Below are 24,603 nucleotides of genomic sequence, written 5' to 3' on the forward strand. Positions count from 1 at the left end.
AGGGCAGTTGTTTTTACTAGTCAAAGCTAGAGCTGCCTAACAGCAAGACGGGGATCTTTTGATAAATCTTACTTGCATTTTGGGATGGCTAAGCAAGAGCATTAAAGAGGGAGAGAAAAAACTACTAGCTGTCTGAACAAGACAGGGAAAACAATTTTTGTCTACAGTCAAAGAGAATTGGCCTAGGAAAGCTGCAGATACACCTTCCCCATGTTGCATCCTTGTTAGCACTGCCTTTTGAACTACTAGAGCTGACTACTGCAGGGACAGGGAGGAGCTCTCAGCAGAGACAGCGCAGACTGATGGAAGACAAAAGAAAGTTTTCATCTTGCTTAAATCATTTTCTGAAGCAGGAGCTTAACAGAAGAAAATCTCACACCTTATTTCCTGTGGTAAATTCATTCTTTCACCTCAGCCTAAGCTGAAGACAAGGAAAACAAAGTTGGTAGAGGAGCAACTAGACTACAGGAGCAAGCCTGGACTACACTACATTACTGCCTCATGTCTGGAGCTGTGGCTGACCAGTGACAGCATAGGGAACATGTTCTGCAGCAGTTGTGTTCTAGCTGCAGCCATACAGAGCCAGGCAGCTGACAATGTGGTTGCAGCAGAGCCACAAGTAGTTCACACAGGCTTTAATTTGATTGTGCAGTCTCAATTTATTACATCCTATAACCTTAGGATTGACAGCTAAAGTTTTACACTTATTAGGCTCAAATTCGTAAGTGTATAGGCTTTAACACTGCCATTTCATTTGAAAATGTGCAAAAACTAATCCAGTGCTTCCTAAAGAATGAACATTTGCTGTAGACAAATGTATTTTGCAAATAATTACTCATTTTCATTATTAACAACTTGTACCACGTGGTCCAGGGCTAGGAACAGGAAATTCAGTTCTGTGTTTGCTAAACAGATGTTAGCATGAATTCATACTGTGTTCAGTCTGATTGCAGATCAGTCCACAACAGGTCACAGTGGAGTTTGTAGTTTCAGCAGGAAAACAAGATTTGCTTTTGACAGTGAGAAGTGCATACAGCTGTCTTTTAAAGGCTGAGGGTTCTTGCATGTTACAGCATTTCAGTCACAGTCCAAGAAAGATGAAAGTTGTGGCTTAGCCCAGACAGTTGATGCTCAGTCCCACAGGATGTTAACACTGCAAGTTGTCAGTTATACTACAGCCATCTTCATCCACAAGTCATTTTTCAAACTTAAATTTATTTAAGTTCCTGTTCCCCTCCACTCAAGCCTGTCTTCACCACAGGCCATGTAGTGTCACAGATTTAGCTACTCCATGCAGTTTAAGTTCAACTGGCTATTTATTCCTGAGTAGATGAATAGAGGGCCTCAATCTCCTTCTGGAAGAATTTAACAACGTCTCCTCGCTTTGCCTTCAGTGTTGGCGTCAAGAGTCCATTTTCTACAGAAAACAACTCTGTGTGGATGTACAGGTCTTTAACCTATTAAAAGAAAACCATTTAGTGCATGACACATCATTAGAAGACAAACAATAGTTCTTTCCAGCTTCCTTGGGCAGAAATTCAGTCCCAGGAGATCCAGTAACTGAACTGTTTTTTTTGGCCGACACAGCAAGAGGGTGGAATTCCAGAACAGCCCCTACAGCCTGTTGTGAGCCTCCACTCCAACTCCTGGCAATTGCCATGCTTGCCCTTCACAGCCCCTGGTCTCCTGGTATAGGGACAGGCAGCCAAAGTTTCACTGACTGCTTCCATCAGGTGTCAGGGGCAGCTGCCTCAGGGCCCCTCCTGGAACAGGCAGTAGCACCAATGGAGACTTCCCAGCCACTGTGTCAGCAATACAGCTGTTAGTGACAAGCAGGATTTGAAAGTACTCACTTGTTCAAAGGATTTAAGGCCAGCCTGTCTCCCCAGTTGGATCATATCATCTAAAATAGCTTTCTTCACTGCCTAGAAGAAACACAGTAGAAGCAGAGTGGGTAAAACTATCATTGCAGCTCAAAACCATAACCATTTGCCCAGTCAGGGACAACTGAGGATGGCAAAAATACATATTTCAAAATTCAAGATTTCTCACATTAAGGCCACTACAGAGTCATGCCTCTCCTCTCACTGGAAAAGAAGCAGTGATAGCCCTTGGAACAAGAGGCACCTATACTGAGTTCCAGTTTTTGCTGGAAGGCTGCTTGCATGACTCACCCAGCATTAAGCCAGTTCAAATTACTGAAAAGAGGTGAATAGAACAAGTTCAGAGCAATGTAGGATTGGACTTAGAATTAAATTCTGTTTCTAACCCACTAAACACAATGCAACTCACAGGGTTTTTGCAGAGCTCTTCAAAGGAACCTTTGACTCCCAGTTTTGCTGCAAATTCTGGAAGCATCTCAGCATCAGGAACCACTATACCTATTAGAAAAGACTGAAAACAAGTGGAAATAGTCAGGCTGAGACCAAACTAAGGCATACTAAATGTCTTTGTGAGCTTGATTGCCGGCAGTATTTCTATGACAAGTCAAATTTACATTTCCATTCATTTTCAGAGTTTCAAAGGTAGCTACAAGGATTTCCAAGTCACTGAGAGTTGTGACAGCAGTAATTGAAGTACTGACACAATTTGTTCTATGTGCTGAATGGTCCAGCAATAACTTTTGGCTGTTTACAGACTGAAGACTGGCCTCTGCTAGCATTGGTAACACCTCTGTGGCAAAGGAATGGAGAAACACTTCTGCTGTGCAGAAAGAATTCTGCTGAGAGAATTGGGGTTGCTCAGCCTGAAGAAGAGAAGGCTCCAGGAAGACTTTTTTTGTGGCCTTTCAAAACTAAAAGGGAGCTTGCAAGAAAGATGAGGACAAATTTTTAGTAGGGCTTGTGGTAATAAGACAAGAGGAAATGGTTTTAAACTATAAGATAGTAAATTTATATTAAATACAAGGAATTTTTTTTTAAGTGTGAGGGTGGTGAAACAATGGCAGAGGTTGCCCAGAGAGGTGGCAAGTGCCTAGAAACATTCAAGGTCAGGCTGAATGGGGTTCTGAACAATCTAATATAGTTGAAGATGTCCCTGCTTATTGCAGGGGGGACTATTCTATGAATCTAAACTGCAGAGAAGTGACCTGACATGCTAATCCCACAAAAGTATGTAATTAGCCTTTACCCAGCTTGCAACAATGCCAGTTTTCACTTGGCAAGTCTGTAGGTCTGAGAACATCTTCCTATAAACACAGCTCTCTTAGGAGCAGATTTTGTTCAAGGACTCTTGTACATGCATCCATTTGTGCCCTGATCATCCAGAACTTGTTGTGGAAGGAAATCTTGCAGGATACTCCTAACATCACTTACCCTCAGACTTTCCCCATGTACAAAGACCTGGGCTACAGGAGCACTTCTGATATAGACATTTTCTATCTTCTCTGGAGCAATGTATTCTCCTTGTGCAAGTTTAAATATATTCTTCTTCCTATCAATGATCTTCAGCGTTCCATTCTAAAAGTAAAAAGTGGAGGTCATTAGTTTCAAGTCACTCTCTTATATAAGAGAATATAAACAGGCTTTGTTTAGTTGTATGAAAGGCACATCTGGAACTAGTCTAGAAACCACATACTGGTCTTTGCTTTCTACAGAGAGAAGGGTTTGTGTAATTTCTCCAGTTAGCTCAGGACATGATTCAACAGCTCCTTTATTCTCCTCTGACAGAAACCAAGACACCTTGTTATATTATTTCTACAGTGAAGAATAGTCTTAACTATGGACCTAGCAGTTGTTATTTGATATTCTGTAACCTAACTGGTCTTTGGAACTTTGACTGGAGTTACCTAGTGAATCTACTGTGTAGAAACTTTTATCCTAGAATTCCATCTTTAGAGAATACTGTGGAATAACAAGAATTCACGTGCAAGAGATGATTTGTGTTAAGCAGCTACTCACTGGCAACCACTTCCCTATGTCTCCAGTGTGGAGCCAGCCATCTTTATCAATTGCTTCTGCTGTCTTGTCAGGGTCTTTCAGATAACCTTTGAACACATTTGGTCCTTTAATGCAGACCTATAGCAAGCAGAGAACACTGTTAGTCACCAAGTCTTGTGTTTCAGTATTTCTTGACATGCACAGCAGATGGTACCTACCTCGCCTTCATTGTTAGAAGAGAAGTAGCTCATTTCTTCCACATCATCTAGTTTTATGATATTACAAGCCAGAGGGGCTCCAACATGGCCTAAGAGAAAAGAAAAAAAAACCAACAAAAAAGGCTGCAATGATAGTAGATACTTACTGGGTTTGTTCACTGCTTTAACATGAACCAGCATTATTTAAAGGAGTATGGCATCAAATGTTCAAGCAAGTTGTTGCAATGCCATTTTCAGACAGTTAATGTAGGACAAATAGCAGCTAAGTCTTGATGCTTAGAGCACTATTGGTGTCATCTACCACACCAGCCATGAAACACTGAACCACTCGTGCCTCCTCAGGACCCCCTCTCATAGATCCTGGTATTCATTTGCATTTCATCCTCATTATGCTCTGCAATTACTGTGTTCACAAAGATGGTGACTTGAGTCTGAATTTAGAATATCCAGTATCGCTAAAATAAAAGCTAAATCTTCAAGGTCCTTCAGGAAAATAGTCAAGTATCATGTCTAATATTTTTAAGTAAAACATATAATTTAAGAGACCAAGCTAGTTTCTTAAGGCCATTTGGGAAGTCTCTATCCAGTTTGCTCAGCTCTCTCTATTCCTTTCCTATATTCTGGGACAAAGTCTAAACTGATCTATGACACTTTACACCAGGGTTGAGTCTTTACATCTGGTTGAGTCAAGAATTTTAGTACCTATTAAACAGACAGGTGACTGCTGCTACCGAGAATCACTTTGAGTACCCATGATTTAATTTTCATTAAACTAAAAGCATTACAGCACCTAGGCTTGAGTGCCCCTTTATGTGGACAGCTCTGGGAGACTTCACAAGTCTCAGCTCCCATACCTGTTGTCCAGTCTCCAGGCATTGAGAAAGTGGATCCAGCTGAGCATTCAGTCTGGCCATAACCTTCAAAGATCTGTGTGAGAAAGGATGAGTATTCCTTGAACATCAAGTCCTTGGTGTGAAAGGCCTCCGTTTTGACTGTGCCCGTGCTCAAGTTTTCTTAGGAAGGAAGCCAAAACAACCTTTGCTTTTAAGATATCTTGATCTTATTGGTGTGACCAGATGTTAAAGTTCACTTATTCAAACTTTGCTTTGGTCACCTCATTTTCTGTTCTCAAATGTGCTATGTTGGGAGCTCATTGACTGTCAGAATAAGCCACAAAACTCAGAGGCAGCTGCCTGACTATGAGTGCTGCATGTTCCTATTTCTGCTGCTCTATTCTTCTTAAAGCCTACAGCTTAGTATTTTTGGTAGTGTAGTTTAAAGTGAGCCCTGCAGAATTTTTTTCCTGTTACAGTTAACTCAGATGAAGCAGTCTGTAAATGCCTGAGAATTGACAGCATTGAGCTGGACTCCAGCTATATCATTGGTCACTCATTTGTGCATAGTCAAACAAGGCTTACTTTTAAAGAAAACTCAGCTTACCTGACAGCCTAATGCTGCTCTAAGAAATGTCAGGACAGAGGGAGATATAGGGGCTGCACCTGTCACCATGATACGCACTCTTCCACCCATGGTTTCCTACAAGTGAAAAAGAAGTCATCAGCTCCTCCAATATTACCTTGCTTAGCTCCCTTACACTTGGAATAACTTACCTGAATTTTTTTGAAGACAACCTTGTCCCAAATGCTGTCATTTCGAATGATGCCCTGTTTTATTTCAGCTGTCTTCATAAACACAGCAAATTTTAACAGGAATTTCTTTACTGGGGTGTTTGCACCACTCTGGATCTGCAAGGAAAAGGAGTAGTGACTCTTGGGTTTAACTCACATCTGTACATCTCAGTCTTGCCTTGGTAAGAGGCACCAAATCTTACTTCACTGTTCTAGGGTCTGTCTTCACCACTGCAGTATCTAGGAGGTGACCCAAAAGGCAATACTAATTCATGTTAATGCTGAAACACTACAGCCATAGCTTTGAGGAACTGGGATCCTGTTAGCTGTGCACTTGATTCATTTGCATTACAAAAGTAAACAAAGTTTTTATTTCTTAACAGTAACAAACGTAGCCCAGTCATGACTGCATATGCTGTTCTTATACTCCCAGAATGCTTTCCATCTCCTCAGAAAGGATTCTAAAAAATTCCTCTTGCTAAGGGGTAATTAACTAGTGATGATGTTATGACATATTAATTACTATTTTGTATTTGTATGCTTGTTTGGATATATGAACACAAAGAACACAGCTAAAATTGCTCACATACCTTGTCATAGACTCTGTTGAGCAGTCTTGGTACAACTGGAAATAGCGTTGGCTTCAAGGTTTTCATGTCATCTGTTAGCAGCTTGATATCTCCTTGGAAGAAGCCTACTTTTGCTCCACAGCTGTATACCACAGTCTAAAAATTGACCAGACTAACCTTAGTCAAGCAGAATTCCTACCTTCACTAGCCATAATTATTAGTCTATGAAAAGCAGCATGATTTCCAGTGCCCAGTTATTACAAAATAAGGAGAGTTATTGTGTGAATAGGTTTTGAGGACATACACATTGCTAATGTCTTTTACTATAATTTGGTTTATAAAAGCTCAGATACATATATCTGTACATACCTGCACAACTCTCTCAAACATGTGAGCCAGAGGAAGATAGGAAATGACAACATCTGAACTTGTACACTCAATTGTGTTCTAGAGGGAAAGGAAGCAGAAGTAGGTTAGCATTTTCTGTGCCTGCCTGAGTTACTTTTAAGTAGAAAGTAAATAAAATTGAGATCAGTTTGAGTACTTTTAGACAAACACTTCCAATGACTGCAACTCAGGCTCATCCATCACCTCTTCAAGATTTGCTGCTGTCACTCAGCCACACTAAATCAAAATTAGTTTAATGTTTTGGCAAGTCTTGAAGTAGATAGTTCAGTACTCTTGGTATTTAGGACTGACTCATTCTAGAGTAACTTCTATATACAAGTTCTTGTTCAATTCAAACCAAGTTTCTTGCAGTAGTATTGTCTCATTGAAAAAGGGGCACTTAGGAAAGCATCAGTTTCTGGGAGTGAATGAATGGTTTACAGAAAATGCCCACATTAAAGCTGGTTTCAGGACTGAGGGACATATCCTGGAGAGTAGCTCACCTCTGTGCATCTAAGGAAGGCAGCAGCATTTGAAACAACATTCTGATGTGTCAGCATGGCTCCTTTAGGGTTACCTTTGGAGAGATCAAGCAAGGTGAGCTGTGGCTCTGACTGCTTCTGCTGGCAGTTCCCATGTCTTGTTTGGCTCAGTTTGAACTATCTCAGCACTAGGCTCAGTCCCAGCAATTATTCTCATGAGAGATTACAAATATGCCTCATCTTGAGTGCTTTCAGCTATGGCTGTTACATAAAGGAGATGGATACTGAAACAGCAGAGCAATTGGCAGTAGCATAGAGAATGCTGAAACAAGATTTTTGCTTTAGCCCCTGTGGGCCAAAATACACAGTTGAACAAGCAATCTCTTGAACATTAAGGCTGCATTTTTCATAGGGTAAAAGCCAACATGAATTTGGCTTTTCTTGCCCCAGATTTAAGAAGCTTTATCATAGTGCACTTCACTTGTAATGACAGTATCCCAAGTAAAACTGCAAGAGCAGTTTGACATTGCTCTAATTTACTGGTTTACTTCCATGTTCATAGGATTTCTTTACTTTTGTGCAGGGAAGCTGCATGGGGAGGCTCTTTCAGTGAGGAACCATCACTATAAATTCTTACCTGTGGTTCCACTTGTAAAACACACAACAGAAAGATCTTCAGGCTTAGGAGGCTAGAGAGAAAAAGCCACATAAAGTCAGCATGAGGATTATGATGGTTATCTGTAACTACATACAATTCCTAACTGTGACAAATCAGGAATTCTGGTTCACAAAAAAAATCTGGCAACCTCCTCTACTAGCAGCATAGCAAGAGGTCTTTCCAGAGACAAGTTTTACAAGTCTATAGCTGATATTATCATAGAGATACTTACAACTGGATCTCTGATGTTGTTTCTTCCCAGCTCCTGTGTTAGAGAAAAAACACAGCTTAAGAGATGTGCACAATAGGTGAATAGGTAATTGCATTTCAAAGGCAACACCTGTTTTACTACGTTTCCTCTTGATACTCTGTCTCATTCAAACAGAAACCTCTCCCTGAATCGAATACACATAACTCTGAAAAACTGTCTGCTGCAAGTGTGGAAAGGACACATGTGAATGTGTGGAAAGTGACCAGAACTTCTTTAGGAATTTGGAAGTCCTGAGTGGAGAGGTTTCCTTTTATTTGAGGTAGGCCACATCTCTTTAGATGTATGCAAGCTTAAGCCTCGTATTGGGATGTCTAAGCAGCCAGTAATTTGCACTTACAGTTCCAATTAGATTCAACTGCCAGCTTAGAAGCCAAATAAATCCTGTTACAACAGGATCACAAATTAAGCTAAGCAAGTCTTGGCTGTTCACAGCACATGGGCACAACTTTAGTCAACTGTTTCAACTCTGCAACTCTGTTTAGCTAAAGATATCAAGTTTCAAAATGACTGCTCATTAAGATGTCAGGTACAGGCACGACAACTGGGTAATGCTTACATTAAAGTGTCATTGCTGCCACAGAAGATCAGGATGTTTAAGCTGGCAAAGTATTACAGAAGCCTTTATCCACCTACCTCAACCTCCTGCAGTGACAGAATTTCAACTCCCACTTTAGCTCCTCTGTCCTTGAGCTCTTTATCAAAGAGATCCATGAGAACAATAATCTTCAGACATGGGGTCTTTTTGTCCTCACAGTTCTTAAGCAAGACCTCTGCCTTTGCAGGCGTGTCACAGATCACCACGCTTATGTCAGCTACAGAAAAGAAATTATCAGAAGTCTGTTTAGAAGACATGAGGCCAGTGACAGCTCAGCAGCATATAATTTTAGAGCATAACATTGTTTTGGTGCCATTTGCATTTGTTCATATGGATTCAGTGGCTGGCTTACAGTGCTGAGAAAATTCCTCCTACCATACTCAACTGATTGGGCAAACCTGATGTTCTGGCAATATAAAATGAGGCAAATGCTGAAGAGCTGGAAAGAAATATCATTGCTCATAATCAAGATGGGCATTGAAACTTTTGGTATTGCCATGATATTGTTTAGGTTTTGCCATCTTCCTTAAATCAAAAGAAATTAAGGCCCAATTGAAAGAGGTAGCTAAAAATAGTGAGTTAATACTTCAGCTTCCCTGTAGATGCAGTTACAAAAGCCTTTTCCTTTAAGTCAGCAGAGGAACTGGATTTGCCTGAGCCTGCCAGTTCCCAGTTAGATTGGTAAATTACAGCTGTGTAATCAATCCCAAAACAACACCTGTTTCCAAGATTCATCACCATAACTCTTGAAGGGGTTTTGCTTGGCAAATCCTATTTTTGGGATGGATACCAGATCACTGTAACAACAGTGGATATTTATTCCCCCATATGTCTCCTAAGACAGGGGGAAGAAAGTCTGAAGATTTTTTTAACTTCCTTGCCAGCTTATTCCATGTTGGCCTGCTAGATGTTGTTTCTGTAGAACGTGCAATAACTAGATAGATTAAACAGATTTAGGCAAATCTTTACCCTTCCCTCCTCCACTCTTTTCATCCTACAGACATATACAGACAGACATATAAATCTGGTCTTAATTTACATGCAAGTCTGTCTGCATTGTCTGATTGTCTGGCAGTGTGGGAGTTCAAGATTGCAAAATCTCAAGTAGCAAATAGTTGAGCACTGATTGCAGAATGATCCACAGGATCTAGCAGATCCTTCAGTGGTCTTGCAATCAAGACACTAGGAGACATAGAAAGCCCCCTGGATTCTTGTAGGCATTGAATCATGTGCTCTGCAAAGTAGCTTCACTAAGTGTCTGTAAGAGCAGTAAGGTTGAAACTACTCTGATTTTTGCAAATTCCCTTGAACTTAGCCCTCCCAAAAAAAAAGTTTCTTAGAAAAATCCTTATGAAAGAGTGCAAGTCAATATTTACCTTTGTTAACAATATATACAATGGCCTCTGGTCCCAGAGTGTCATAGAGTGGAACAGCAACCATTGAGTAGGTGTAGCAGGCATATTCTGAAATGATCCACTGAAAAGAGAAAACAGCACAACTAATGAAAACTAGGAGCCCTCAAGACAGGATTGCCTACAGACTCCATACAGCTTGACAAGCCCATGTACGTGGGAGTGGGGGGTATGGAAGGAGCACATCCATGAGAGTAAGAGTTGTGAGAGGTCATTGTATTACATGCTTGGCATGGTATGTGCTCAGTCAGTAAAAAGGGAATTGGGAAGGAAAAAATGATTCCTGATGTGGCCTGAAGCTGTTTAAATACAGAGTCCACTCTCATCCCAAGGTGTCAGAATAGTTAGGAAAGAATACACAATTTGTTGCTTACCTCTGGCCTATTCTGAGCAAAAATGCCAATATACTGGCTTGAGGATGGTTGACATCCTTTTTGCAGAAGTCCTGATCCCAGGTATTTAGTTCTGTCTGAAACCTGCAAGATAGTTATTCCCCCACTTTAGTGTTTCAAGGCAGAATCCCAAATTAATTCATCTGTCATATACAATACTCACCTGTTTATATGTCAGCCACTGATAAGGTTGCTTGGGTTTCCTGTAGCCTAGACAGTCACCATTTCCTAATGAAAGAGTTCAGAAAAGCAGTTTCAAAGCTCAGTGCTGGAGTTGCATAACACTAAAGTGCATAACACTAAACACTTGAAGTGGGAAATGTTTGCTGTCAGGCATTCAGGCAACTGCATGGAGAGCAGGTCAGTGTCCACAGTTAAGCACTTTGCCCAAACCAAGGTTGTAAGACTTTAACTTTGTCCTTACAAGCAATACTTCTAAGATCTGGTGATATTTGTTTGATTGCACAACCCATGTGAGGTTGAAGCACCTTGCAAACCATCACACATTTCCATGCATAGGACTTGTGAAGTGACATGCACAAGTTCATATCTGTTGCAAACAGGCAGTAATTTCACAGGAAAACTCACATCACAAGACAAAGGAGAGGTGTTTCCCCCCCAGTTCCTCTGATGCTCTGTATCTGCTGACTCTTGACTGAACTCTACCATCTTCAGCTTCCGGGATTTGTTCCTGCCCAGTCTCCCAAATAAGACTAGTACTAAATTGGGACAGGGAGAAATATGGTCACTTGTCTCTCCACCCCACAGAAGGTTACAAGAGCTGTTGCTAGCCTGCATTATTACCACAGCCAAGACACAAGGAAAAGGATCTTGGAAAAATTTTATTTGTGATAGACAAGTACTAACTACCAGATGCAAAGCTTACCAGAAATACTCACTCCTCTCTGGAAAACTTCATACAGGGTTTTAGCATCTTCAAAGTAATAAGAAAGCAGGTTATTATCTGTCAAGAGTGCAGCTCTTCTGGCTCCTCCCTAGGAACAGAGCATGGTTATGAAACAATGCAGACCAGATAAAATATCGTTTGTTCCTCAGCCATTCTCTCATCAGTCCCATTTAAAGCATTTCACTAGCATTGTATTGTTAGGGAAATCTTTTTCCCTTCCTGATTTTGATCTACTCAGTCACATGCAGAGTGATTTTCTAGATGGCCCAGCTTAATGTTGAGTTACAGGTTATTGAGAGGCCTTGACTGAGTGCTACCACTTCCCTTATTACATGAAGTCTAGCACCAGTTTCAAAGCTGATGCAGTGCATTGAAAATACAGGAAAGTCAGTGACAGCCAAAGCCATCTGGTAAAAATTCCACCCAACTCTGGTTGGAACAAGCTGCTGTTTCTCATCTTAGCATCTTAAGATTTCCCATCTCCCCACTGTGCTTTTGAGTTGTACACCTGGGAGAGAAGGCTGTGCCATAGGACAGGAGAGCTTCCACTGACACCCAGAGTCAGAATGGATCAGTAATGAAGCTCCTAAACAGACCATGCCCACAAGCAGAGAAAGCATTACCTCAATTCCTATCGACTGCTTGTTCAAGTCAACAGGAGGTAAGAGGGGTTTTGGCCTGCTTATCACCCACAGGAAGATGACAGCTCCAAATGCAATGAGACTGATCAGTGCTGGTGTTGGGAGCGGTGAGAACAACACTTGAAGTATCCAGATCATTGTACTGGATCAGTGGAGCCAGAGCTGAACCTGAAACAAATAGGAGGTTTAGTAGACTTGAGTTAGAAGCTTTAATTACCTATGAGCTATGGTTACTTAAGTAGCTTGTTAAACAATACTGCAAATCATTTCAGCAGTTTGCCCCTGGAGAGCCCTGGTACAATAGTGAAGCACACTTATGCAATGTTTTAAGCCTCTTAAGAGATCTTAAGTCACCTGTCCCCATAAATCTTAATCTATACTGCATCCACCTCCACAGAAAGCTGAAGCCTGATGAAGTCAGACAAGGAACAGATTCTTTCCATCCTTAAGTAAAAAAATATGCCTGAAGAAAGCCAGTATATAATTTCCCAAATCTGTCTCCCCAAGTATAACTAAGAAATGGCTATGGTTCAGTGACGTGAATTGTGGAAGTAAGAAAATTTCTCAATATTGTTAGTGTTCAATAGGAAATGGTTTTGCTAAAATAGGAAGGGTATTGATAAATTACATATTTCATATACCTACATATATGACTGCAGGACAAACAATATATTCACTCTCAGCTGCTTTTACAGGTCATGCCAGACAAATATTGCAGAGAGTGACAGTGTGGTCAGCCAAAAAAAACCAGCACAAATCAAAACTGTGAAAGTTGCTTTCCATTAGGAAGCGGTGACCTGGATGTCAATGTGGGCAATGGAAGTCTAACTGGGAAATACAGAAACAATTCTGCTGCTTGCATTCTCCAGGGTATCTTCCATCAAGGACAGGGAAGCAAAATCTGAGAATGCAGATGCTTTTTATGAGTCACAGAGACCTGAGCTTTCTTCCTTAGAAACAAGCAATTTTATCTCCAGAATGTTCTGACATGTTTTAAGATTAAATTGCCAAGACTGCTTTCTATCTGAATCAGCTCAGATCTCAGCAACTTGTATTTGCTAGTGTCTAAATATCTATGCAGGACACACCACCTCACACTTTGCAAGATGAATAACAACACTCTTTCAAACTCCTTCATACAGAATCAAAGGAACCCCATCAGTAGATAACATGTCAGCTATCAACTAAATCCCTGTACAAGAATACCAAGAGTCCTGATGCAATGAGTTCCAGTTACCCTTTAACTATAATTCCAATGAAGTTGAAGGTATTTTACAAACCAATAGTAAGTTCAGACAGGACCTGAAGTCAGAATTTGGGTGTCTGAGCCCAGAGTGCTCATTTAGATTACCCGTTTTACAGTTTTGTAGTTTCCAGTGCCAGTGTAGATTATCTGTTTTACAGTTTTGTAGTTCCCAGTGGCAGGGTTAATCAGCAATCCTGGTGTGTTCTCTGGTAAAAAAGGCATGCTTTGCCTGCCCTGCATGTGGATAAGAAAGGGTACCTCAGAGGCTTTTCAGCTAGTCCAAGCTGCCAGATGCACATCACATACATATCTGAGAAATACCAACTCCCTAGTCCTCTTTCCTACTCTAAACCTTAGTTGCCACGTGTCCTTCAAACTCCTGACCTTGGCTTCATGTACTGAGAGTCCAAAAAGATTGTGCTACAGCCTGAAAGGCAGGAACTGCCCTTGGGACTCTCTACTGATAGACAATTCCAGTCCCTGGGCATATTGATCCTGTGGGAGCACAAACCTGTTTGTATCACAGCATATCACCCATCTCCCTTTGGACCTTTATCAATTGAGCCTGGATTAAAAAAAAAAAAAAAGAAAAACAGACCCTAAATCCAGGTCTGCTGATCAAGTTTACATTCAGGACAAAGCTACTTATCAGTTTAGGTTTAGCACTGCTTGGTTTGGAAAACTGAAGATTTTTAATTAAGTGAATTTGGTAATCAGCTGCTCTTGACACTATATATATCTGGACCATTAATGGAGCAGTTAGCAAGCAGCTTTCTGCAGTGATTAAACTGCATATGGTTTGTGGTTTATATTTCCTCTTTCACTAACATGAGCCCGACACTTTTTCATAGCATGAGCACTGAGGCAGCTAGATAGAGGCATCTCCATTCTCCATCATGAAAGGTGGAATATACAAACTTTATTCCTTTAGCTCAGAGCCCACTACTAAATCCAAATGACAGAGCAAATCACATTTGCACCATTTGTATGTTGGAAGCTTTCTAGACTGACAAAGTAGTTCTTACTTACTGCATTTCACATGACTCTTCCCTGGTCATTTTTTAATCGGCAGTGAGAGAATAGAGCTATATGCAGTAACCAGAGAGACCACAGGCCTGTACAGCTGGACCAGTTTTATTGGCTAAAGTGTGCTCTCATCTGCTTATTTTAATAGTACTTTAAGACAATTTCCCAAAAACCATGAATGATAGGTTGTTTTTAAAGTATCATGCTAGAGGCAAGAAACAAAACTATCTTATTTATGGCACCAAGTCCTCTTCTTAAACTTATTTATATGGCTTACCATTAACACTGTCTGACTAGGTCAGACAGACCAGAGCAGTTGTCACAAATAGCTACTGTCTGTTACATGGACTTACAGAAAATTTACAGAAGACACTTTTCTGACCTTTTTGTGATAAGGATCAGAGAACCCAGTAACCCCAAATGCTCCATGCAGCAGTAGACAAGTCACTGAAAATTTTTCCATCCGCGTATTTCCCTGTTCTCACTGACTCACATGCAAAGTACTTTGTACCAGGACATGTAAGAGGACTGAACATCAAACCCTGAAGGATATGATTTTTTTGCTTGGAGCAAAGAACTCAAAGTCCAGAGAGAACACCTAATCAAGAAATGATCATTTAATACAGCAAAACTTTTGCCTTCAGTTTCTGAATTGATTCCACAAACCTTTTGCATAAAAAGAAAGAGGGAAACATGTGGCAGTAGTTTAATCCCATTGTAGCCCTCCCAGCATACCCAGTCAAGGATGATTTTCAATTATATTTGAATGAATTTTTAATTTAAAGAAAGACCTGGTGACAAGTTTCTTTAAGGTATGGGAAGTATTATATGCTCATTAGCTTCTAGGGTTTGGTGGGTGTTTTCAGTAACTTTTAGTCTTCATTAGCCCACTTACAGCCCTGACTGAGACTACATATGCAGGACTTTGCATATATACCCTTTGAAGGTAGAGAGGTTAGTGCTGCATAAAAAACCCCATCGATGCACAAAAACACAGATCTAAGTAATACAAAGCAATGTTTTTCATATCTGAAAAATTATTTTCAACACCCTTACTTTATTAATAGAATAGTGACCATGTTTTCTTTTACTTTCCAACAACATTTCCAAAAAAGGGCTTTAGTCTCTTCAGTCAAAGCACATAGGGTGTGTTACTCAGGCTGTGGCAAGAGATTGTCAGCAAATTTGTCTCAATCCCACAATTAGGACAGTTGTTTCCTATGCCTAGAGCTTTTACTGTAACTATTTGTCAGTCCAAGTAGCTGCTAATTTATCACCTCTGGCATCATCCAAATGCCATTTAATCCTGCTGCCATCAAAACAGAAAAGCCAGAGAGAGGACAGGGATCTGTACTTGATAGACCTTCCTGTCCATAGTGAGAGAACAGCTGCAGCCTAAATCTGTGCTATGGAACAGCTACAACCAGACTTCATCCCACAAATCCAAGTGCCCTGTGCATACATAATACCTGATCTACATCAATTTAGTGAAAACAGTGCAGAACAAGAAAAAACCAGAGCATTTTGGACAGACACCCACTTCCACTGCAGGGTAAGTCTGAGCACCAGTTGCCTTTCTAAACTTCAGAGGGGTCAGAGGTGAAGTGTCTGAAAACCCGGAGTTCTGAGGGCTCAGCTCCCAGGGACACAAAATGAAGAGGATGTCTCAAGCCACCTGTTAAGCTTCTTGTGCAATAAGATGCTGGACAGTTGAAAGTGTACTTAGGTTGTCTGCCCTGATCAATGGTCAGGGATAAGATGCACTAAGCTCCAGAGTCAAAGGCTTCATTTTTATCAGAAGAGATTACAGGGATAGCATTTACAGCCTTGAGTTCAGGAGTACACATTCTCATTTCTACTGTACCTCCCCCTTTACAGCTATTCCTTCATTACCTAAAAGAATTAAAGTTATTCTCTATGCTCTCCACGTGAGATTCTCTCCACTGGAAAGTGGCTGATCTTTGTACTTTTGATTACATAAATATGAAGAAAAATCAGTGTCATCTCCATTGCAAGGCATTGTGGACAACAAAGCACCCTCTGATACTTGCACAGTTTTGGAAGCAACAGTCTGCCCTGCCTGGGAGAATGTCTTCTGCAGTTCTGTACTTTGCATCAAGTTTGCCTAAGCTTTTGGCATGATCATGACATCTTTTTTCTCATCATTAGCAAGGCAACACTGACTGTTTACAAGCAGGAAAAGTGGAGTACAGCCACCTACACTAATTAGTTACTTAACCATCAGCAACTCACTCTTTCCATCTGCTTGCACAGTGCAGCTCTTGCCTGGTGTCGTCCTGCAGACCTGAGACACTTTGCCAGTTCTTACTCCTTGGAAACTTTGCATTGCATATTGCTCCTTGATGCAGCTGGAGTCTTGTGTTCCACAGGGTTTAGGAACATCTAACTTAGAGCATCCAGAGGGAAGTTAAAGCACAAAAGCTCAGCAGTGATTTCTGAGCAGAACCATGCAAAAAACAAAGCAAAATGCTCAGTAACCTGTGTTAAGCCCAGGATATGCTTCAGTGAGGCTTTGCTTTTAGAGTACCTCTTCAGAGAGTCGGAGCCAAACAGTTCAAGCACCTTTTGATCTTAGCTGAGAAACACCCTGCTAGAGGGTGGGAAGGTCTGAGGCCTCAGTAACTTTCAGGAAGCAGAGTGCTGTGGTTTCTGAGCCTTGCTGATGAAATCAATTGAATTCAAGCTTTCAGTATGTTCAAATAGAAAGACCATTTTTTTAAAATAAGGAATTTTACTGTGCTGGATATTACTGTGTCTCTCCATCAGGAGGGCAACAACATCATGACACTACTTAGTACTAAAAGTTATTTTCTCAGATAAATTGAAAAGCCAATATTTCATATAGTCTTTATAACAGATTTTCTCTTTGAAACTAACTACTCAGAAACATGCACAATTGGCCCTTTGAAGCTTTAAAGAATTTAAAATACAGTCAGTATAGCAGGCTAGAATTAAGGACGAAATTTTTCACAGAAAGAGTGGTCAAATACTGGAATCATCTACCCAGGGAGGTGGTGGAGTCACCATCCCTCGATGTGTTTAAAAAAAGGCTGGATGTGGCACTTGGTGCCATGATCTAGTTGAGGTGTTAGAACATGGGTTGGACTCAGTGATCTAAAAGGTCTCTTCCAACCTAGAAATTCTGTGATTCTGTGATTCTGTTACTGTTTATCCTATTGGATAATACAGGTTCACTTCTTGCAAAAATGCAAGTGCCTCAAAAAAAGTGCATTAATGCATCAAAACTATATTAATAGGAAGTTTTCTCTAGTGATAGGGCATGGTTTTAAGAGCAAGGACTAAACCTCGACTTGAAAATTCACATAGAACTGCTAAGAAAATTAGAATATTATCACTAGGCACCTCAGCCACACAGAGAAAAGGTAGCACTTGAAGTTTCTAGCTATTAATGTCCATTACTTCATATTATCACAGCACTTCAATTATGAAGAGCAAAGAACAAACACATATCTGAACTTAACTCAGCCCAAGGTCCACATTTAACTGATAGCACACTACCAGAGACTTCCTAGGAGGCTTCTGAAAAACTCATTATCTTGAACCCTGCATCTAATCACTGCACTTGTACATTGGATTTACTAAAGCCCATGTGAGTAACAACCAGCAAACTCATGAGCAATAAAACAAATACAGTAAAACTTCATTACTTACATGGAAAATCTGGCAGAGCATGTATAGAGATGAGAACTAGTGAGTAAAGGCACCTTCCATTTTGAATATAGGGTTGGAAATCAACCTCTTCTTAAGTAAAAGGGAACCTCAGTAGCACAGTACAAAACCAACACCACTTTTAACACTCATGTCAAAAACTACAGCCACTTTCTTGTCCCCAGTTTAAATAAATCAGCAAGAAGAGAAGCACATTAGTAATCAATTTGGGCACTTTTGGGAGGGGAGCTTTAAGGGAGGAACTTGCATGGGGAAACTGGAGTGATTAAAAAAAATAAACCAAAAAAAACCCCAACAATCCACCCACACAAGAGGAAGTAATTGAGCTTTTTTGTTTGTTAATGAAAACAGCTTGAAGTAGATCTAAATGAAAAGTAAACCAAAACATTTTAAAATTGTATTTATAGTTTATTCTTTCTAAGCTGTTTGCTATTATGTTTTCTATGTATAAAGCTGTATTCTCAACAATAGCAATTTTCTCTCTGTAGCTGCATGTATGTTATGGTGAGCAAAGCTTTGTAGTCAATGTTTTGACTACAGCATCTCTCATATACTGCTGCAATGGACTTGCTGGTGGGCTGGATTGCTGCTGATGGTTTTGTTTTACTTGGTTTTGATGTTAGTTTTCTTGTTGCTGCTGTTGGGTTTTTTCCTTTTTTTTTTATTTTTTCCCAAAAAGCTAGCTAGTTCTTTCTGTTCTGTTATAGACATACATAGGTGCAATTATTTGTACCAGGTAACAATGAATCCTGTTTCAAGCTTCAGTTTTGTTTCTGCTGTGACATGGATTTTTAAAAATTATTTCACAGTTTTATTTCTTTATGTATAAGTTTATAGCTGTTGCAGTTTCCCTTTTTCTCTTCAATGCTTGTATACTATAACTGGAATTTCACAGTAGGTTTGGAGGGATGGGAAGACAGCAACTTCACCTATCTCTCTATTGACTTAACCTCAGATTTTAGAATTGTTTTCTCCACTTAGGAGTTTCCCCATCTGACAGTTTTCCTATGCTGCATGATTTCAGAATAATCTGCTTAGCTAGCCAAACTGTAAAGCTGAGATGGAATTAACACAGCATGTACTTGTATCCAAAATAAAACCTGTACTGGACCTTGGCTTGCTAAAACACGTAGCCCCTACTAATTGCAATTATATTTTTATTGCTGCTGTAATCTTTATGCTATTCAGGTAGAGCTAACTTTCATATAGTTATGGCATTATTTAGCCACCTAGGTATCTTTTAGGGAAACTGAGGGTTGATTCACTGATTTTCCTGTAAGCTGAGCATAAAAAGAAATAGCTTTTTCTTCATGAAACTCCTCTGCCTTTGGCTTTTCCTTCCCAGACGTCTTCCTGCGGCATTTCAGAGAGGCTATGAGCTTCAGCTTGAGTAGTGCCTGTCAGGGGGCATTTGTGCTTATAGAAAGGAGACAAGGCCAGGCTCCCAGCCCAGCCAGGTCCATTAGCACCCACTCTGTGTGCCTCTCTTAGCATTTTCCCCCTTCTGATATCTGGCCTCGGGCTGTTGTTTTTCCAGGAGCAAGAGAAGAAGCAGTGAGTTTGCCCTGACACTGGTCAGCTGTTGGACAGCAGTGCTGGGTATCTCAGGTGCATTCACTTTGCTGCAGGGTGGGAGAAGATGCCCACAGCATGGTCCTACCTGCCCTCCCAGGAGCCCAGGGTGTGACCCAGAGCTCTATAAGGCTGCACTCTATTGCCTGGGCTCAGTGGGTATCACATAAATTGGATTAAAGGATGCACATAGGAATGCTTCTCCTTAATGATCATTTCTGTTCAATGCTCATAAATTAGAATACAGATGACACTCTTCCCCAGTTACACATAACAAGCGACATGCAAATATTGAGGCTTTTAATTTTTCATAAATTATTTGAATAAACTCCAGCTTTTTGAAAGGCACAGATCTTATTTTGCTAGAAATTTTCTGTCAAAAAGCAAAGCAGAGTTATGAATCTCAGCCTTTGCTTCTCTTTGTGCATGTATATAAAATTTACACCTGCACACATCATACACATTAGTGACTTAAGATGAGCAGTAGGTAGCTTATGCATATGGGGAGTTCATGTTGTTTCCTTTCTGTTGTCACTGCCAAAAAAGTTTTGCATGGAGGATGAATCAGGTGAGCTTTTGGAACAAACCTTAAGGTCATAGCAAAACATGAGCTTTTGTTATCCAAAGATGTCAAAATAACCTTTCTATATATAGGAAATGGCAGAGGATGCAAATAAGTGAAAGGAAAGCATTGTCTTCATTTACCATTTACTCTGTTGTCCCTTCAAAACTTAGATTTAAATTTTGTGAGTTTGTGGGAGGTGTGAGCTCACTTCATTTGAATTATTTTAAAATTCCAGTTTGTTTTCTTAATGCTATAAACACAACAATTCTTTATCGCTCTGTTCTGCTTTTCAAGGGCCGTGTCTGGCTTTGTAAAGCAGAATAACTGCACTGAAATAGAAATTATCTTCTCAGAGTACAAGCGAGTTCCTCAGGAAAGGAGGTAGGGATAGGAGATGGGCTGCTTTAAGACTTGGAAGAGCAGCATGATTTTTTCCAGTTCTCTTGCTTGCAGCTTGATTTCAGGTTGATCTTTGTCTCCACCACCCTCTCTGTACACAACAAGAGCTTGGAGAAGGCTCCATCTCTGTAGCTAGAACAAGCATTTGTACCAAGGCAATGGCGACAGTCTGGTGTGCCATACCCTATGATAGGGGCTTTTAAACCATTCCAAAAGGCATTATAGCCAGCTTCTATCTTCCTAGTTAGGGATTAAGCTAGATTCTGTTGTATTAAATGTTGCCAATAAGCTTGTGCATGTAAATGACCTAGCATATTGCAGCCTTTTACTGCTTGTGAAACTGTGAAAGCAAATATTCTTATATTTTTGGAACCTAGTTTAAACATTAGTGTGAGTGGGAGCCTGGCACTGCTACTTTGTGCACTGTATCTTTACATAGGCATAACTAACAAATTGATAAGAAAATGGTTTCAGCCTGGACTGTAGACAGGTTTCTACTTCCAGCCAGCCTATAGCAACAGGGAGTGTTCAGCTGGCTGCTCTCATTCAAGCTGTGATTTCCCTGTATGCCACCCTGAGCCCAGACTTGCTTCTTTAATAACATCCAGCTGTTGCCTTTAACAGCACACAGGGTGATAAGAATGGTGCATTGGATCCAGGTATTGCAACAAATTGGGGTTATTATCCCACTTGCAGTATTTCCCTGCAGGAGCAGGAAGCCCAGGACTTGGGAAACACAGGCTCTGACTAGGAGGGATTTTCTTACCTTCCTTCAGTGCTGGAGGAGGGTGGAGGTACAGCTTGCTTCCTTTGCTGCTTTACAAGTCCCAAGGGGTGTTTTAGGGTTGGTTCTTCCCCAGCTGCAGTGGTGCTTCCCCAGCTCCCGTGGCAGGACTAAGCCCCGAATCATCAGAGTGTGGCTTTAATAAACAGGCGACACTGCACCCAGGTAACCTTTGAACCTGCTTTGCAACAGGTTCAAAGGTAAGAAAAAAAATTATTCCTGATCAAATATAAAGAGCAATTTTGGCTGGTTAGAATTGTTAAACATACAAGTCTTGCACAAGAGTGTTAGAAGAGAGCAGTGCATTGTGAAAACTAACCCCAGCCCTGTGAAAGCTGCAGCCCTGGGCTTTTCATTGGGCTCTCATTTACTCCAGGTGTGCAGGGGCACTGAAGAAGTCTTGCTTCACTGAGAAAAGGAGCCTCTTAGATTGCACTTTGAGCAAGCAAACATATTCCAGTGTTTTTCACCAGATGCTTTGTGCAGAGTCCTGTCCATAACATGTCCAGCTTGAGGCATGGGTTTCCCTTGCAGCTCCAGGGGTCTGTGAAGTAGCCACTCCTTTGGGGTCAGGGCTCCCAGCCCCTTTGGGATGTATGGGGGCTGGTTATCTCACCATGGTGCCCCTTCCCTTTTGACACTGTGCAGAGGTCAGTGCATTTGCTCAACTGCCAAGTAGGCCAAGCCTGTTTTGTGAGAGATTTTTTGTGTTGATTTAAACAGCTGTGGTTTTGGTTTGGGTTTTTTTGCCTTCCTCTCTATCTGAAATGGGAATAAGAGAGCACCTGTGCTTAAGGCTGTGTGAGAAAGCCAAGTGCTTGTTGTGGGGTGAGGTATGAAGGCTGGGATAGCAGTTGGAACCTCCTGGCTTTGCTTCCAAAAGCTGTGGATATGATCTGTGGAAGACATTTTCTGCACATGATCCAAGAGATAAATAGCAAAGTCCTTTCAGCACTCACTTAGAGAGCATCCAAAGGAGGGTAACAGAGATGGTGAAGGGCTTTGAGGGGAAGCCATATGAGGAGCTGCTGAGAGCACTTGGTTTGTTCAGTGTGGAGGAGACAGGGGAACAGCTTCCTCTTGACTGGGAGAGGAGGGACAGGCAGTTCTTCTGTTTGGTGACCCAAGGGAATGGAAGCTGTGTCAGAAGAGGTTTAGTTCAGATATTAGAAAAAGATTCTTCACCCAGAGGGTGTTTGGGCACTGGAACAGGCTCCCCAGGGAAGTGGTCACAGCACCAGTCCTCACAAAGCTCAAAGAGTGTTTGGACAATGCTCTCAGGCACCTGGTGTGACCCTTGGGAATGGCTCTGTGCAGGGTAAGGAGTTGGACTTGATGATTCTCATGGATGCCTTCTAACTCAGACTATTCTGTGATTCTGTGACTGGTCAAGATAATAAAGCTTTTGTTGATCTGGGTCTGGTTTGTCTGAAGAATAAATTAATACACTTTTCACTTAAGACCTTAAGTATTCTCACTTGGTGCAAGGCAACCTGCCTGTATCAGTGGATATGAATAAAAGTGAGAGTACCTGAGCCAACACAGCATTCTAGACCTTGTGGTTCAAACCTCCTCTTAGGTTTTACCATATGCCATTTTACAGAGGATGAAAGAAAATTCCTAGGGGGGTTTTCTAAATTTGGTGCAAGGAGGTGACAGCAATGTTGAAGTCTCTTGGCTTCTGTCTGTGGAGCATCTTGCATGTGGGAAACAATGCATTTGATTCAAGGTTTTTACAAGTATGCAACAGATACTAATAATTAGTAGTTGGGCAGGTCCCCGTTCAGCCTAAGTGGATATTGCATCATCATCTCAAAAGATGTGGAGTGACTGACACCATGTGTGGTTTTGGCTCCTGGATGTGTTTCACAGAGCAGTGGGGGTGGGGAGGAAGGCGGGGAAGCGCAGCAGAGTCACTTGAGAAGGAAACAAAGCCAATTCCCTGAGCCAGCTGTGTGTGTAAAGCTGTAACTGCTCTTCCTTCTCCACCCTTTCTCTCTGGTACATAAAGTACATGGCATTTTACCTCATTTCAACAGCAAATTTGTCCAAGTTGTGGTGTTTTGTCACCTTTCACCTATACAGTTTATTCCTAATGAATTAAAACTATTGATTAGTTCACTGTTGAAAACTGTGGTCTGAGTCACTTGGAACAGTGAGTGGGTCATCCTTGAGTCCGGCAGGGGAGGCTCTTGGTCAGATGTCCTGCTGAACTGCTAATAGTGGGTAACCTTTTTTCAGCTTGTTTTGAAAGCAGGTGTGAGAAAACACATTCATGAGTCCTGGAAAACAATGGGCTGTGTTCTGCAGTGCAGGCTTGTCTCTGCACATCATCTGTGTTCTCTGTGGTCTGCAAATAATTGATGCTGTAGTTTGTGATCTCAATGACCAAAGAACACAACCAATGACATAAAATAACCTGAATCAGCTGTGCAAACATCACCTATGTTCCAGTTCTGAAAATGAGGAGTTGAAGGCAGACCCACGAACACCGGGTGTTTTTTTCATAAGATTTGAAAAAAAAAAATCAGGTAATGAAAATAATCATTTTTCCCCTCAAAACTTGATTATTAAGAAAATGGATGACAAGTGCCATGATGAATTCTCTGTAGGATAGCAGGGGTTCCATGAATTTTAACAGGCTAGTAAGTTTTTGAGGTCTGAGCAGGTTATGGCTCAATATTTATTCAAACTATTACTTTTTGACAGAAGTGTCTGCATGCATGGGGTTTTCAAGATGGTGACAATATGGTTTTTCTTTTGTTATTTGTTACAGGTGACAGAAAGCTCAATAGTTTCCCTTCTTTGTTTAAATCCACTTTCTCTGCTGATCTAAAGTATCACTGGTTCAGATTAACACACCTAATCATTTGCCCCTTGTGCAATTCACTTGACTCTTGAATAATGAAGAAAGAGACCAAAAGGGAGCAAAAGCAATTAAAAAGAGTGCGTCTTCCAGCCTTGTTCAAGCTCCATTACTGAATGCAGAATTCAGAGGTGTGTTTTAGATACCTGCCAATGAACCTACAACTGTGGCATATCCCTGAATGCTGCTTAAAAGTTATTCTTACTGTGGTAGGGCAACCAGTCTGAGCCATGAAAGAGTGGAGCTAAAGGTCATTACTACACAAGCTGGAGTTTATTCACTCCTAGGTACCATATAAAAAGCCCTTTTTTTATTGGTCTTGTGAAATCTACTCAAATGCAATAGGTTGTTGAACGATAAACACAAAATAAACTCTAACCCTTCAGCCTAAATAGT

At 40.9% G+C, this 24,603-nt stretch overlaps 1 protein-coding gene across 1 annotated transcript; it reads right to left on the reverse strand.

Annotated features, from left to right (window-relative positions):
• Nucleotides 1-634: 634 nt before the first annotated feature.
• Nucleotides 635-21,480, reverse strand: ACSL5 (acyl-CoA synthetase long chain family member 5). The gene is made up of 21 exons (XM_063163194.1): nt 21,324-21,480; nt 12,021-12,206; nt 11,377-11,485; nt 10,654-10,718; nt 10,473-10,574; nt 10,063-10,162; nt 8,725-8,903; nt 8,053-8,085; nt 7,800-7,851; nt 7,184-7,257; nt 6,663-6,740; nt 6,315-6,449; nt 5,707-5,841; nt 5,537-5,632; nt 4,951-5,023; nt 4,097-4,185; nt 3,900-4,016; nt 3,315-3,458; nt 2,293-2,394; nt 1,854-1,925; nt 635-1,457 (listed from the first exon to the last, which is right to left on the reverse strand). Exons 2-21 carry the CDS (start codon nt 12,174-12,176, stop codon nt 1,317-1,319), a joined length of 2,052 nt encoding a protein of 683 aa, XP_063019264.1. The 5' UTR covers nt 12,177-12,206; nt 21,324-21,480; the 3' UTR covers nt 635-1,316.
• Nucleotides 21,481-24,603: the final 3,123 nt, after the last annotated feature.

The sequence above is a fragment of the Melospiza melodia genome, chromosome 9 (assembly GCF_035770615.1).
Source record: "Melospiza melodia melodia isolate bMelMel2 chromosome 9, bMelMel2.pri, whole genome shotgun sequence".
NCBI classification, from domain to species: Eukaryota; Metazoa; Chordata; class Aves; order Passeriformes; family Passerellidae; genus Melospiza; species Melospiza melodia.

What these genes read in the sequence shown, in the direction of transcription:
- ACSL5 (XM_063163194.1), bottom strand. Translation starts at nt 12,176, where the DNA reads ATGATCTGGATACTTCAAGTGTTGTTCTCACCGCTCCCAACACCAGCA. An exon ending in AGCAGTCGATAGGAATTGAG is followed by an intron (nt 11,486 to 12,020) that starts GTAATGCTTTCT and finishes CTCTGTTCCTAG; the next exon opens with GGAGGAGCCAGAAGAGCTGC. An exon ending in CCTTCCTTAGATGCACAGAG is followed by an intron (nt 6,741 to 7,183) that starts GTGAGCTACTCT and finishes CTTTCCCTCTAG; the next exon opens with AACACAATTGAGTGTACAAG.